The 13,362-nt window shown below is 41.4% G+C and overlaps 1 protein-coding gene across 1 annotated transcript in view; it reads right to left on the bottom strand.

Moving 5' to 3' along the window:
* Positions 1 to 103: 103 nt before the first annotated feature.
* ZSWIM5 (zinc finger SWIM-type containing 5) overlaps positions 104 to 13,362 on the bottom strand; it is a 214,732-nt gene continuing 201,473 nt past the window's right edge. Inside the window, exons 12-14 of the mRNA XM_088022453.1 lie at positions 3,926 to 4,089; positions 3,349 to 3,430; positions 104 to 2,632 (exon numbers count right to left, since the gene is read on the bottom strand). Coding sequence (XP_087878579.1) covers positions 1,770 to 2,632; positions 3,349 to 3,430; positions 3,926 to 4,089 — 1,109 coding nt within the window. The 3' untranslated portion in view covers positions 104 to 1,769. The remainder of the gene's footprint in view (positions 2,633 to 3,348; positions 3,431 to 3,925; positions 4,090 to 13,362) is intronic.

The following is a 13,362-nucleotide window of genomic DNA, read 5'->3' as shown; positions in this document are numbered from 1 at the left end:
AGGAACATAAAGCAGACAGAGAGGTCCTTAGTTCACACTCTAGCTATACCACCCCTTCCCTATCACACCCCCACCCCCCACTTCGGAACTAAAACATGAAACAGTAAACACCAAGACACTGGCATCCAGATGACTCTTCTGAAAGCCCATGCTACCTCCTATAACAATTCCAGGCTGAGCACAGGGGTTAGGAAGGTAGCAGGAACATGATACACTGCAGAGGTCAGCTAGGGCTAAGACAGGCATTGCCTACTAGGGGTAGAAACTACTCGGAAAGGGAAAGGCCAAATGCATTCCAGCCCCAGCCTCCAAAACAGTGACCAGTGGGCAGACAGAGGAAGCTTGAGGTAGAAAGGCAAGGGAAGAAAGCAAGTACAGGGCAAGAAGAGAAGTGGAGCTGAAGGAATCACTCTTAGGGTAGAGGGAGACTGGTGCTTAGGAGCTTGCTGAGAAAATGGTGAATTAGGGAGGCAAAGAGATGAGGGACGTGTTTAGCTGGTGAGAGAGATGAAGAGGAATGGGGAAAAGAGATCTGGCAAAAAAGAGAAGGGACACATTCATGCAGATTCTCAAACATAAATTCACAGACATAATGTCAAAATACACACAGTTATACATAGAAAGACCAAAGGGGAGCAAGCATACAAACGCAGACATGTTTATCCACATGCATCTGTGTGCCCCCCCAGCTAAACATGCACTGACAGAACACACACAGGTACGTATCCTTACATGTTCACAGATGTGTATACCCTCACATACAAACCCACAGTCCAGCACATAGACACGTACTCAGAGAGACCCAGACTTGACACAGACACACATAAATAATATGTGCAAGATGGGTATGCACACAGACACGTGTACTGAGCCATACAGATACATACACACGTGTACATAGAGATAAAACCAGACACTCTCTAACACAAAGGTGACCAGAGTAGATGAATATTATGAGCTCAGTGGCCTCCCAGACCTTCACCCTCCCCTGTGCACTTATTTCTCAGGAGCTCAAGAGGCTCCTAGAGAGGCTATGTATAGCAAGAGCAAGAGCTTTACTGTCCTTGTGGCTTTCTGAGGCAAGAGTCTTAGTCCAGTCCTGGCCCTGCCCCTCTCCCACCACTGGGCTATACAGATGCCCTGTGTCTGCAGGCTGGGGTTTCTGCATAGACTAGACCTGGGATTTATTCTAACTGGCCATTGTGCTCCCCACCACCCCCACTCTTCCACTGCAATCTGTATTATTCTGCAAGGGAAACCTGAGAAATGGTTGTGTCTCCTCAGAAAACAAGCCTATCTTCCCACCCATAGCTACTTCAAGTACCCATCAAATTAGAACCAGAATTATAAATAGTTACAACTTTACAATGTAATTGGCAACACATATACTATAGTATTTACAGTACCATAAATGCTTCTGTTTCTCTGGTTAAGCAATCCCTGAGACGGAACAGTGTTCTGTGTTTGCCAAGGGAGAGCGGGCCAATGCCCAGGACACGCAGGATATAGGGGCGTGAGGTGGCATGTTGTGGGGTTTCTGATCGATCTGCAGGGCCCAGCTCCTTTAGGAACAGTGGGCTATAGTGAGAACTTTGCCAAGGAAGGCATATTGGCTAGAGTTGGACTCTCCCATGCTTAGCTCTGTGGTGCTTTGGCTTCAGCCACAGGTGCTCAGAGTCCTCTCAGGGTGGACAAATGTTTCAGTGTCCTTGGCCTGACCTGTGGTACCTGGGAGCCCAGGCTGCCCCGGCAGTGAGCTGTTTGCCTTCTCAGCCAAAGCGCTCTCGCACCAGCAGCATCAGCTTCTTCTTGCCTTTGTAGATTTGTTTGAGGTTGTCGATGAATTGGGCAAACTGCAGGTGGCCATCCTGGGGCAGCAGGAAGGTCTCCCGAGCCTTGCTCAGAAACTCAATGAACTCTCCGTAGTGGCGAGGGCTGATGTGTGTCAGGCGTGAGTGTGTAGTGTTGATATAGGCATTGATGGTGGCATCCAGCAGCTGGCGCAGTGGGGCTTTGTCGGTGGACATGAGCTTCCCAGAGCTGCGGCGGCCTGGGATGCCGGCCAGGCCTGGCGCCGTCACCGTACAGCGCCTCAAGATGTCTGAGAGCACCGTGGCACAGTGCACACTCTTCACCACCAGGGGGATGAGGGCTGCCAGCTCATTCTTGCCCAGAGAGTGGCTGAGGGCGCACGCCCAGAGCACATCGTTGATGGCTGGATGGGTATCCTGGTTGTAGGCCAGGTTGAGATGGCTCATGGCCAGCGAGGCCAACTTGAAGGCACGTAGCGGGTAGCCACGGAGCTCCATGTAGCGGGCAATGGTGAACAGTTGCGAATGTGTCATGCCACCAGTGGCGGCGTCAATGGCGATCTGGTAGGCTGCCTCAAAGGCGATGTGGTCTTTCTCACAGAGTGTAAGGGCTGACAGGGCACAGCTCTGTGGATCCTTCATAGCACACTGTAGGGCCAGCGTGCGAGCGCAGCTAGCCAGCTCCTCTCGCTGTGGATAGTCAAGACTGAGGCGCAGGATAGTGGTGTGGGATACAGCGGTGGCAGCCACAATGCTAGTAGCCTCAGTGGGGGTGAAGAGTGTGTACCAGCTCTGCAAAATGCTCACCAGGGCCCGCACACCTGTCAGGGAGAGCCTGAGCTCAGCCGTGGCCATCCGGGTCCCGATCCAGGTCTGCCCAGATTACCCTTTGGGGTCAGAACTTGGCCTGCAGAGATGAGTTCTCCCTCCTCCTCAGCAGCCTTGAGATGATCTGAGGCAAACCAGGGAGCATCCCGGATGGCCAGACCCTGTTTGGGGTCTCTTCCCATCCCTTCCTTCCCCAAGTCAGAGGGTTGAAGATTACTGCAGGTGCTCTTAGCCCCTCACAAGGATGGAGCAGTAGAGCCTGTGGTTTACCTGCCCCAAGGCAGGGGTCGCAGATCTGCCTGGGGGTTCTAGCTGAAGTGGGGCCTCTCAGGGGACTTTGGGTTCTAGACGGGGTCCCAAGACTCCAAGTTGTCTGGGGTTTTTCAGAAGCATAGGCAGGGACTGGGACCAAACCACTGGGCCAACTACCTCCCAAGGGTGCACTTGTATACTGGTGGCTGAAAATTCAATATCTCAATCATGTCTCTGATCAGAGGGTCAAAGTGCTGCTGACATCAGGGTATGGTCCAAGCAGTGAGGGCAGAGCTTGGGCTAGCTAAATAAAGGCCATCTTTCCTACCAGCAGCCCCATCCTTCCCCAGGCCATCAGTAATAGGAATATGAGAGCTTTAAGGATTCGCTGTCTCGTTCCAAGAGTAGGGCCTAGGAACTCCTTTCCCTGGGGACTGGAGGGAAGTGGGAGACTCACCCACTTCTGTAGCACATGTCACCAACCACCGCACCATCTCCCGGCGCCTCCAGTTAAGAGTTGATAAGGTCATCCTCATCACCTGGGCAAAAAAGAGGCATTTCCACTTGGCTAAGCATAACTGTTAGGACTTCTACATCCCCACATCCCCTTGCCATCCATTTATGCAACAAGTATTTATTGGTGCTTTAAACAGCCATCTCTCTCCTGATAAGAACAGACAGGTTTAATTTCTGCCCACCCCTCCCACCAATCAGGTAGAAGCCTTCTCTGATGACCTGTAACAAAGTCCTTATTATCACACCTTACTATTGACTTGACTTGGAGAGATGGGGAGGGGGTGGGAGAAAATGGGAACCCTATGGAGCCTAAAGCTACATTGCTTCTGGCCTTAACTTCAAAATGGAGCTAATTTAGAGAGTCCTTACCTAGAGGCCTAGCCTAGAAGTTGTGTTCTGGGGACACAGAAAGACTCGGGCTTGGCTGGTTCACGCCCAGTGCTTCTGGGATTTTATCTTCTACCGATGATCACTAGGCCAGAAGCCTAAAGCAGGGATGACCCACTCCTCCTCCATACCTGTAACCCCAGCTCCAGGGCCACGTTGAGCAGGGTGCTGTCAGTACTACTGTCTGTGGGAGTGGCAATCTTGAATGCATCTTGGGCCAGTTTGAAGATGAGGGAGGAAGAATGGATGTGTTTCTGTATTGCTTCCAGAATTGTTCGGAGCCTCAGAGTGTCCCCTATAGGTGCAGAGAGAAGGGGCAGTGACAGGTTTTCTTTAAAGCCTCCCTGAACAGTCCACTGATCACATAGATACTGGCTGAACTGTCTGCTATCAAGTCACTGCATACTTCTGAATGCTACCATCCCTTTTGGGTAGACAAGCTCTGCCCGCACTAAACCCACTGGAGACTGCTTCCTTCACTAGGCACCCACATGAATTCACTTCTCTCCACCTGTTCATCTGCCTCTACCCTTCACCTTCTTCCCCTGGATGCCTTAAGTCCCCGAAATAATTTTAATGAACACGTGGCTTTTGAGAGCTACTTCTACAGGACATAGGAAGCCACATTATTATCAAAAAAGTATGCAAATCCCATTGTTAGCCTCTCACTGCAGCTCCCTGAAGCAAAAAGGAGCTGGGCCACCACTTCCTACTCAGCAGGCAAGGATTCTATACAAAGTACTAGTGCACAGAGTTAAGAAACATACCACTGGAAGGGCATGTATACCATACGAAGTGAAGGTCACTGTATGAAGGTAGTATAGTATATGAAAGATTGGTGTATGTTATGAAGGGATAAAAAGTAAAGATAGAACTAAAAGTAGGTCTTGTTTGACAAAGAGGTGTGGTGGTAAGAGTATACAGGCTTTGGAATGAAATGCATTGGGAATTAAACCCAGTTCATCCATTTACTAGTTCAATTTCTTCATCCATAAAACAGAAACAGTAACCTTTAGGATTGTTGTGAGAATCATAAACAACTTGTATATAGTTAATATTCTATGATCCTACTTTTGTAAAAAAAAAAGTACAATGTGTGTGTATGTGTATGTGTGTGCATATACATGATTAGAAAATCTCCAGGAATATTTCTACTGATGTCTTAGTAGGAGTCTTTTGATGTCAGAATGATGGGAGAGATTACCTTTTTTCTCCTATGATCTTTAAAAACAATTTTTAAATTAATAGACTTCAGGGTGCCTGGGTGGCTCAGTTGGTTAAGCAACTGCCTTTGGCTCAGGTCATGATCCCAGGGTCCTGGGATCGAGTCCCACATCGGGCTCGCTGCTCAGCAGGAAGCCTGCTTCTCCCTCTCCCTCTGCCTGCCACTCCCCCTGCTTGTGCTGTCTATCTCTCTGACAAATAAATAAAATCTTTAAAAAAAATAAATTAATAGACTTCATGTTATTTTTATGTTTTAAAATATTTATTTATGGGGGAAGGGGCAGAGAGAGAGGGAAAGAGTCTCAAGCAGACTCTGCACTGAGCATGGACCCTGACACGGGGCCTGATCCCACAACCCTGCGATCACAACCTGAGCCGAAACCAAGAGCTGGACACCCAACTGACTGCCCCACCCAGGCACCCCAGATTTCATGTTTTTTAAAGCAGTTTTAGGTTTATAGAAAATTGAGCAGATAGTACAGAGACTGTCCCCATTTCCAGTTTCCCCTATTATTAAGGTCTTACATTAGTGTGGTACATTCGATGATCCAACATTGATATATTATTATTAACTGAAGACCATAGTTTACATTAGGGTTCACTATGTTATACAGTTCTATGGGTTTTAACAAAGGCATGGTATCATGGACCCATCATTACTGTACAGCATAGATTCATTGCTTTAAAAACATCCCGTGCTCCACCTCTTCATGTCTCTCCTCATTCCCGCTGAGAATACTGATCTTTTTATTGTCTCTATAATTTTGCCTTTTCCACAATGTCATACACTTGGAATCACAGTATGTAACATTTCAGACTGGCTTCCTTCACCAAGCAATATACATTTAAATTTCCTTCATATTTTTTTTATGTCTTGATAGTTCGTTTCTTTTTATTGGTAAATAATATTGTATTGTATGAGATGTACCAGTTTTTTAAAATTCAATTTAATTGACATATACTGTATTATTAGTTTCAGAGTTAGAATCTAGTGATTCATCAGTTGCATACAACACCCAGTGCTCATTAGTTCAAGTGCCCTCCACAGTTTGTTGATCCATTCACCTTTTGAAGGACATCTTGATTGCTACCAGTTTTTGGCAATACAAATATAGCCTCTATAGACATTTGTTTGCAAGCTTTTGTGTGGACATAAGTTTTCAACTCATTTGGTAAAATACTAGAAGCCTGATTACTGGATCAGATGGTAAGACTATGTTTAGCTTTGTAAAAAAACTGCCAAACTGTCTTCTTCTAAATTGGCTCCCACCCTTTGCATTCCCACAAGCAATGAGAGTTCCTGTTGCTCCACATCCATATCGATGTTGTCAATATTTTGGATTTTAGCCATTCTAATAGGTATGTAGTGGTATCTCCTTTTTAATTTTCATTTTCCTAATGATATATGATGCCAAACATCTTTTCATATGTTTGTTTGCCATCTCTACATCTTTTGTGTGGCGTCTGAGTCTTTTTCCCATTTTTTAAATTCAGTTGTTTGTTTTCTTACTACTGGGTTTTAAGAGTTATGTATGTGTTTGGGATATAAGTTCTTTATCAGGTAAGTGTTTTACAGATATTGTCTCCCAGTCTGTGGCTTGTGTTTTCAGTTTCTTAAGAGTGTTTTTCACAGAGCAGAATTTCTTCATTTTTTTAACAATTTTTTTTAAAGATTTTATTTATTTGACAGAGAGAGACACAGCAAGAGAGGGAACACAAGCAGGGGGAGTGGGAGAGGGAGAAGCAGGCTTCCTGCGGAGCAGGAGCCCGATGTGGCGTTCGATCCCAGGACCCTGGGATCATGACCTGAGCCGAAGGCAGATGCTTAATGACTGAGCCACCCTGGTGCCCCAGAATTTCTTCATTTTAAGTAAGTCCTACTTATCAATTTTTTCTTTAATGGATTGTTTTTGGTTTGTATTTAAAAAGTCATTGCCAAACCCAAGGTTGCCTAGATTTTCTCCTATGTTGTCTAGGTTTATAGTTTTATGTTTTACCTTTATGCCTTTGAGCTATTTTAATTTTTATGAAAGGCATAAGGTAAGGTCAGTGTCTATGTTTTTTTTCCTGCAAGTGGAGGCCCAGTTTTTCCAGTACCATTTGTTGAAAAGACTATTTTTTGCTCCTTTGTCAAAGATCAGTCTACTATATTTGTGTGAGTTAATTTCTGAACTCTCTATTCTGTTCCATTCATCTGGTTGTCTATTCTTTTGCCAATTCCATACTGTCTTGATTACTGTAGCTTTATAGTAAGTTTGAGGTTGGGTAGTGTTAGTTCTCCAGCTTTGTTCTTCTTCAATACTGTGTTGGTTATTCTAGGTCTTTAGCTTTCCATATAAACTTTAGAGTTTTTCAGTATCCACTAAATAACTTGCTGGGATTTTGGTTGAGATTGTACTGAAGCTATAGAATCAAGCTGGGAAGAACTAACATAATAATAACATCGAGTCTTCCTATCTATGGACATGGAATATCTATTTATTTAGATCTTTTTTGGTTTCTTTCATCAAAGCTTTATAGTTTTCCTCATATAGATCTTGTACATATTTTGTTAGATTTACTAAGTACTTTTTTGGGGGTTGCTAGTGTAAATATATTGTTTTTAATTTCAAATTTCAATTGCCCATGGCTGGTATATAGAGAGGCAATTGACATATATAATATAAATAAAAGTCAATTACCTTCCTATATACATATGTATTTTTTCCTACATACATACATATATATTTTTTTTAAACTGAAGTATCGTTGACATACAATGTTAGTGTCAGGTGTACAACATAGTGATTCAACAACTCTCAGTTATGCTACGCTCACCACAAGTGTAGTGACCATGTGTCAACATACAACGCTATTAGAATACCAGTGACCATATTCCCTATGCCGTACCTTTCATCCCTATGACATGTTCATTTTGTAACTTTAAATTTTTGAGTAAGCTCCACACTGTCTTCCAAAGTAGCTGCAACAATTTGCATTTCTACCAACACTGCATTAGAGTTCATTTTTCTCCGTATCCTTGCCAGCCTAGTTATCTCTTGTTAAATGCATACAAACATTAACGATTATTATGTCTTCTAGGAGAACTGACCCTTTTATCGCTAAGGAATAACCCTCTTTATCCCTGTAATTTTCCATGTTTTGAAGTCTGTTTTGTCTGAAATTTATACAGGCACTCCAGCTTTCTTTTGATTTGTGTTAGCATGGTATACCTTTCTTCATATTTTGTTGTTGTTGAAGAAATCTGACTGTGTTTAAGAAATATTTTTAAAGATGGAAATAACAAACTGGCTAAACTCTTATGCATGCTTTCCTGAGAAGAGTATCTTTTCCATATTCGTCCTGCTTTCAGTGCAGCTAGTCTGGCACTGAGGCTATAGGGTGTGGAAAGGGAGGGCCAGAGTGTTGATACTCTCCTTTGTTTAAAGCCCTGGCCTCAGGGCGCCTGGGTGGCTCAGTCATTAACCACCTGCCTTCGGCACAGGTCATAATCCCAGGGTCTTGGGATCGAGCCCCACGTTGGGCTCCCTGCTCAGCGGGAGGACTGCTTCTCCCTCTCCCACTCCCCCTGCTTGTGAACCCTCTCGCTGTGTCTCTCTGTGTCAAATAAATAAATAAAATCTTTAAAAAAAAAATAAAGCCCTGGCCTCTATGTTTTTTGTTTTTTTTTAAGAGAGTGTACAAGTGGGCGGAGAGGGAGGGAGAGAATCTCAAGCAGGCTCCATGCCCAGCAGAGAGCCTGATGCAGGGCTTGACACCACCATCCTGAGATCCCGACCTGAATCAAGAGTCAGACACTTAACTGACTGAGCCACCCAAGCGACCCTGGCTTCTGTTTTTAGTAGAAAATACTTGAAAGGTAAAGCATATAAGCTCAGTCATAGAGAAATCAAATATCTGCCTAAAGGTACTGAGATAAAAATCAAGCCCAGTGATGTTCAGTGTTTGTACTTAGGGTCTATTTGCTTGTTCTAGCACTCTTCATCAATTCATTTATTTATCTATCTAATTTGTGGTAAATACATATAATAAAACTTGCTATTTTAACCATTTTTTTATTTTTTATTTTTAAAGATTTATTTATTTATTTATTTATTTATTTGAGACAGAGAGAATGAGAGAGAGAGAGAGAGCACATGAGAGGGGGGAGGGTCAGAGGGAGAAGCAGACTCTCCGCCGAGCATGGAGCCCGATGCGGGACTCGATCCAGGGACTCCTGGATCATGACCTGAGCCGAAGGCAGTCGCTTAACCAACTGAGCCACCCAGGCGCCCTATTTTAACCATTTTTAAGTGTACAACTGAGTGGTGCTAGTCACATTCAAAATGTTGTGTAAATATTACCACTATTTGTAAAACTTTTTAATCACCCCAAACAGAAGTCCCTGGTAAAACTTTAACCTACTTTCTGTCTTTATTAATTTGCCTGTTGTAGCTATTTCATATAAACATAATCATATAATATTTATCATTTTGTATCTGGATTTCACTTAGCATGTCTTCAAGGTTTCCCCAGGTTGTAGCATGTTATCAGAATGCCATCTTTTCATGATTTAATATTCCATTGTATGTATATACCACATTTTATTTATCTGTTCATATGTTGACCGACACTCGGGTTGTTTCCAACTTTTGGCTGTTATGAGTAATGCTGCAATGAGCACTGATGTATAAGTATCTGAGTTCCTCTTTTCAATTCTTTTGGATATATACCTAAAAGTGGAATAACTGGGTTATATGGTAATTCTATTTAAATTTTTCAGGAACAGGGGCTGACTCAGTCAGTGGAGCCTGTGACTCTTGCTCTTGGGGTCCTGAGTTCGGGCCCCATATTGGGTGTAGAGCTTACATTAAAAAAAAAAAAAAAAGTAAAATTTTCAGGAACAATCAAACTATTTTCCGTAACAGCTGTACCACTTTACATTCCCACTGGCAATGTACAACATTCCAATTTGTCCACATCCTCGCTGACACTTTACTATTATTTTTTATAATAACCATCCTAGTGGGTATGAGGTGGTATCTCGCCGTGGTTTTGATTTGCATTTCCTTAATGACTAATGATGTTGAGTATCTTTTCATTCGCTTATTACTTACATATCTTCTTTGGAGAAATGTCTCTTCAAGTCTTTTGCCCATTTTTAAATTGGGTTGTCTTTTTGTTGTTGAGTTGTAGTTCTTTATATACTTATATATTAAGCCCAGATATATGATTTACAAATATTTTCTTCCCTCCTGTAGGTTCTTTTTACTTTCTTGACAATATTCTTTAAAAGCTTTTAATTTTTTCTAAACATTTTATCTTTAAGTCACCTCTACACACAATGTGGGACTTGAACTTACAACCCTGAGATCAAGAGTCACATGCTCCACCAATCAAGCCAGGCAGACACCCTCAAAAGCTTTTAATTTTGACGAGGTCCAATTTATTTTTTTCCTTTGCTGTTCAAGCTTTGGTGTCATATTTAAGAATCCATTGACAAGTCTGAGGTCATAAAGATTTATCCCTACATTTTCTTCTATGAAGTTTATATCTTTAGCTCTTATATTTAGGTCATTGATCCCTCCTTTTACTTTTACTCTATCTATGTCTTTATATTTAAACCAGGTTTCTTGTAGACAACATATAGTTAGGCCTTTGATTTTTGTTTTTGTTTTAAATTCGTTCTATTAAAGATTTTTAGTTTTTTAAAGATTTATCCATTTAAGAGAGAGGGGGTGAGTAGGGGCAGAGAGAAAGGGAGAGAACTCTCAAGCAGGCTCCCTGCTGAACACAGAGCCTGATGCAGGGCTGGATCCCGGGACCTCGAGATCATGACCCGAGCTGAAATCAAGAGCTGGATGCTCAACTGACTGAGCCAGTCAGTTGCCCCAGTCTCTTTTAATTGGCATATTTAACCATTAACATTTAAAGTGATTAGTGGTATAGTTGGATTAATATCGACCATATTTTTAAATTGTTTTCTATTTATTACACTTGTTCTTCGTTTTTTTTTCTTCCCTTTTTGGCCATCTCTGGTTTACACTGAGCATTTTTTATGATTTAATTTTCTCCTCTCTCTTATCACTTATACTTCTCTTAAAAATTATTTGTGTTTGCCCTAGAGTTGCAGTATACATTTACAATGAAGCTAAGTTCATTTTCAAATAATTATACCACTTCATAAGGTGCCTTATAGTAGTATTCTCAGTTTTTCCTTTCCTTCTGTAACATCACTGCTGCTATTCATTTCACTTATCTTTAAGCTATAATCACCCAATATATTGGTACTATATATTGCTATTATTATTTTAAAAATTTAAAGATTTTATTTATTTATTTATTTTTAGAGAGGGAGGGAGGAAGGGAGGGAGGGAGGGAGGGAGAGAGAGAGAGTATCTTAAGCAGGCTCCATGTCCAGCAAGGAGCCCGATGTGGGGCTTGATCTCACAACCCCGAGATCATGACCTGAGCTGAAATCAAGAGCTGGATGCTTAACTGACTGAGCCACCCAGGTGTCCCTAAGATTTTATTTTTATGTAATCTCTACACACCAACATGGGGCTCAAACTTACAAACCTGAGATCAAGAGTCATATGCTCTCCTGACTGAGCTAGCCAGGCACCCCTGCTATTATTATTTAAGCAAGCAGTTATCTATTAGTTCAACTAAGAATTAAAAAAACAACAACAACCCAAAGCTTTTATTTCACCTTCATTTATTTCTTCTCTAACACAGTTCTTTTCTTTATGTAGATCTGAGTTTAACATCTATTTATTTTTCTCTGAAGGACTTTTTGCAAAGCAGGTCTACTGGCAATAAATTCCCTCAGTTTTTGTCTGAGAAAGGCTTTATTTCTCCTTTACTTTTGGAGGATAATTTAGCTGGATGCCAAATTCTAGGTTGGTGGTTTTTTCTTTCAACACTTTGCATATTTCACTTCACTGTCTTCTTGCTTGCATGGTTTGTGAAGTGATGTAATTCTTATCCTTTTATCTATAGGTAAGGTGGTTTTGTTCTCTGGCTTCTTTCAAGATTTCTCTGTCTTTAGTTTTCTGCAGTTTGAATATGGTTTGAATATGATATGTTTAGGAGAAAATTTTGTGGTGTTCATACTTCTTGGTCTTCTCTGGGCTTCCTGGATCTGTGTTCTGGTGTCTGTCACTAATATTGGAAAATTCTGAGCCACTATTACTTCAAATATTTCTTCTGCTCCTTTCTTTCTTCTCCTGGTATTCCCATCATGTATATGTTAGATATCTAATTGTCCTACAGTTCTCAGATATTCTATTCTAGGTACCCCCATCCCACCATTCTTTTTTTCTCTTTGCATTTCAATTTAAGCAGTTTCTATTGACATTTATAATTTAAGAATTTGGAAATATTCACATGGTTCAATATTGGAAAGATACAAAAGGTAAATAATCAAAAGTTCTTTCTCCCCCTCACCCCTGACCCTCATTCACCCACTTCTAATCGTATATGCAACCAATATTATGAGTTTTTGAATTACCTTCCAGGATACTCAATGGATAATAAGGAAATACATTATCTAGTTCCTCTCCTTAAACCACCCCACCAAACAGTAGCCTAGTATACAAAGATTTGCATGTCTTTTTCCCCACATATCAACATATCTTGGAGATTCTTTGACATCAGTACATAAAGAGCTTCTTTTCTTTTAAATGGCTGCATAGTATTCCATTTATGGATGTACAGATTCACAACTCTTTAATCAAAACCCTTGGGATTTGAATGTGTTTTGGAATTCAGAATTTTTTTTACAGAAAGATAATTTATGCATACATTATACATAATCTTTGCAGTGGGCTTGGGGCAAGATCCCATAACTAAACACACTGTGAATGAATAAATATTCACACTAGTTGGGAAGAAGAGACAAATCAGTATTGTTATTTAACAATACAGCTGTAAACTGAGAAATGAAATGGTGTGATATAGACCATAAATACTTGGTACTCTTTATTTCTAAGAAAACATTCAATAAAACCTAAAACCAAACTATCTCTACATACACATGTAATAAATATTTGCTATATTTGATTTCTTGAGGATCTTGGACAAAAGGTTTCATCAAGTTTGCTACTATTGTCACCAAAGATTAGAATTAGATATTTAATGATGGGCCAGGAATGGGATTCTTTAATGATAAAGCAACGCTACAATAGATGACTTTTAAAAATGTGTAGTTCTAGGGTAACTCTAAGTATCTCATTAATATGGTTTTCTAGATAAGCAGTCTCTTCAAATACGTAAGCAGCCATAATCTCTTCACTGATAAATGCATATTATTCAAGGCCAAGTACATTTCCCTTATATTACCTATGGAGATTTTTTTCCCATC

Source organism: Eumetopias jubatus, unplaced genomic scaffold, assembly GCF_037043125.1.
Source record: "Eumetopias jubatus isolate StellerSeaLion01/CBP00866 unplaced genomic scaffold, mEumJub1_p1.0 scaffold_4, whole genome shotgun sequence".
Classification (NCBI taxonomy): domain Eukaryota; kingdom Metazoa; phylum Chordata; class Mammalia; order Carnivora; family Otariidae; genus Eumetopias; species Eumetopias jubatus.
The sequence above is the reverse complement of the archived record's forward strand: the minus strand, read 5'-3'. Positions and strand labels throughout refer to the sequence as shown.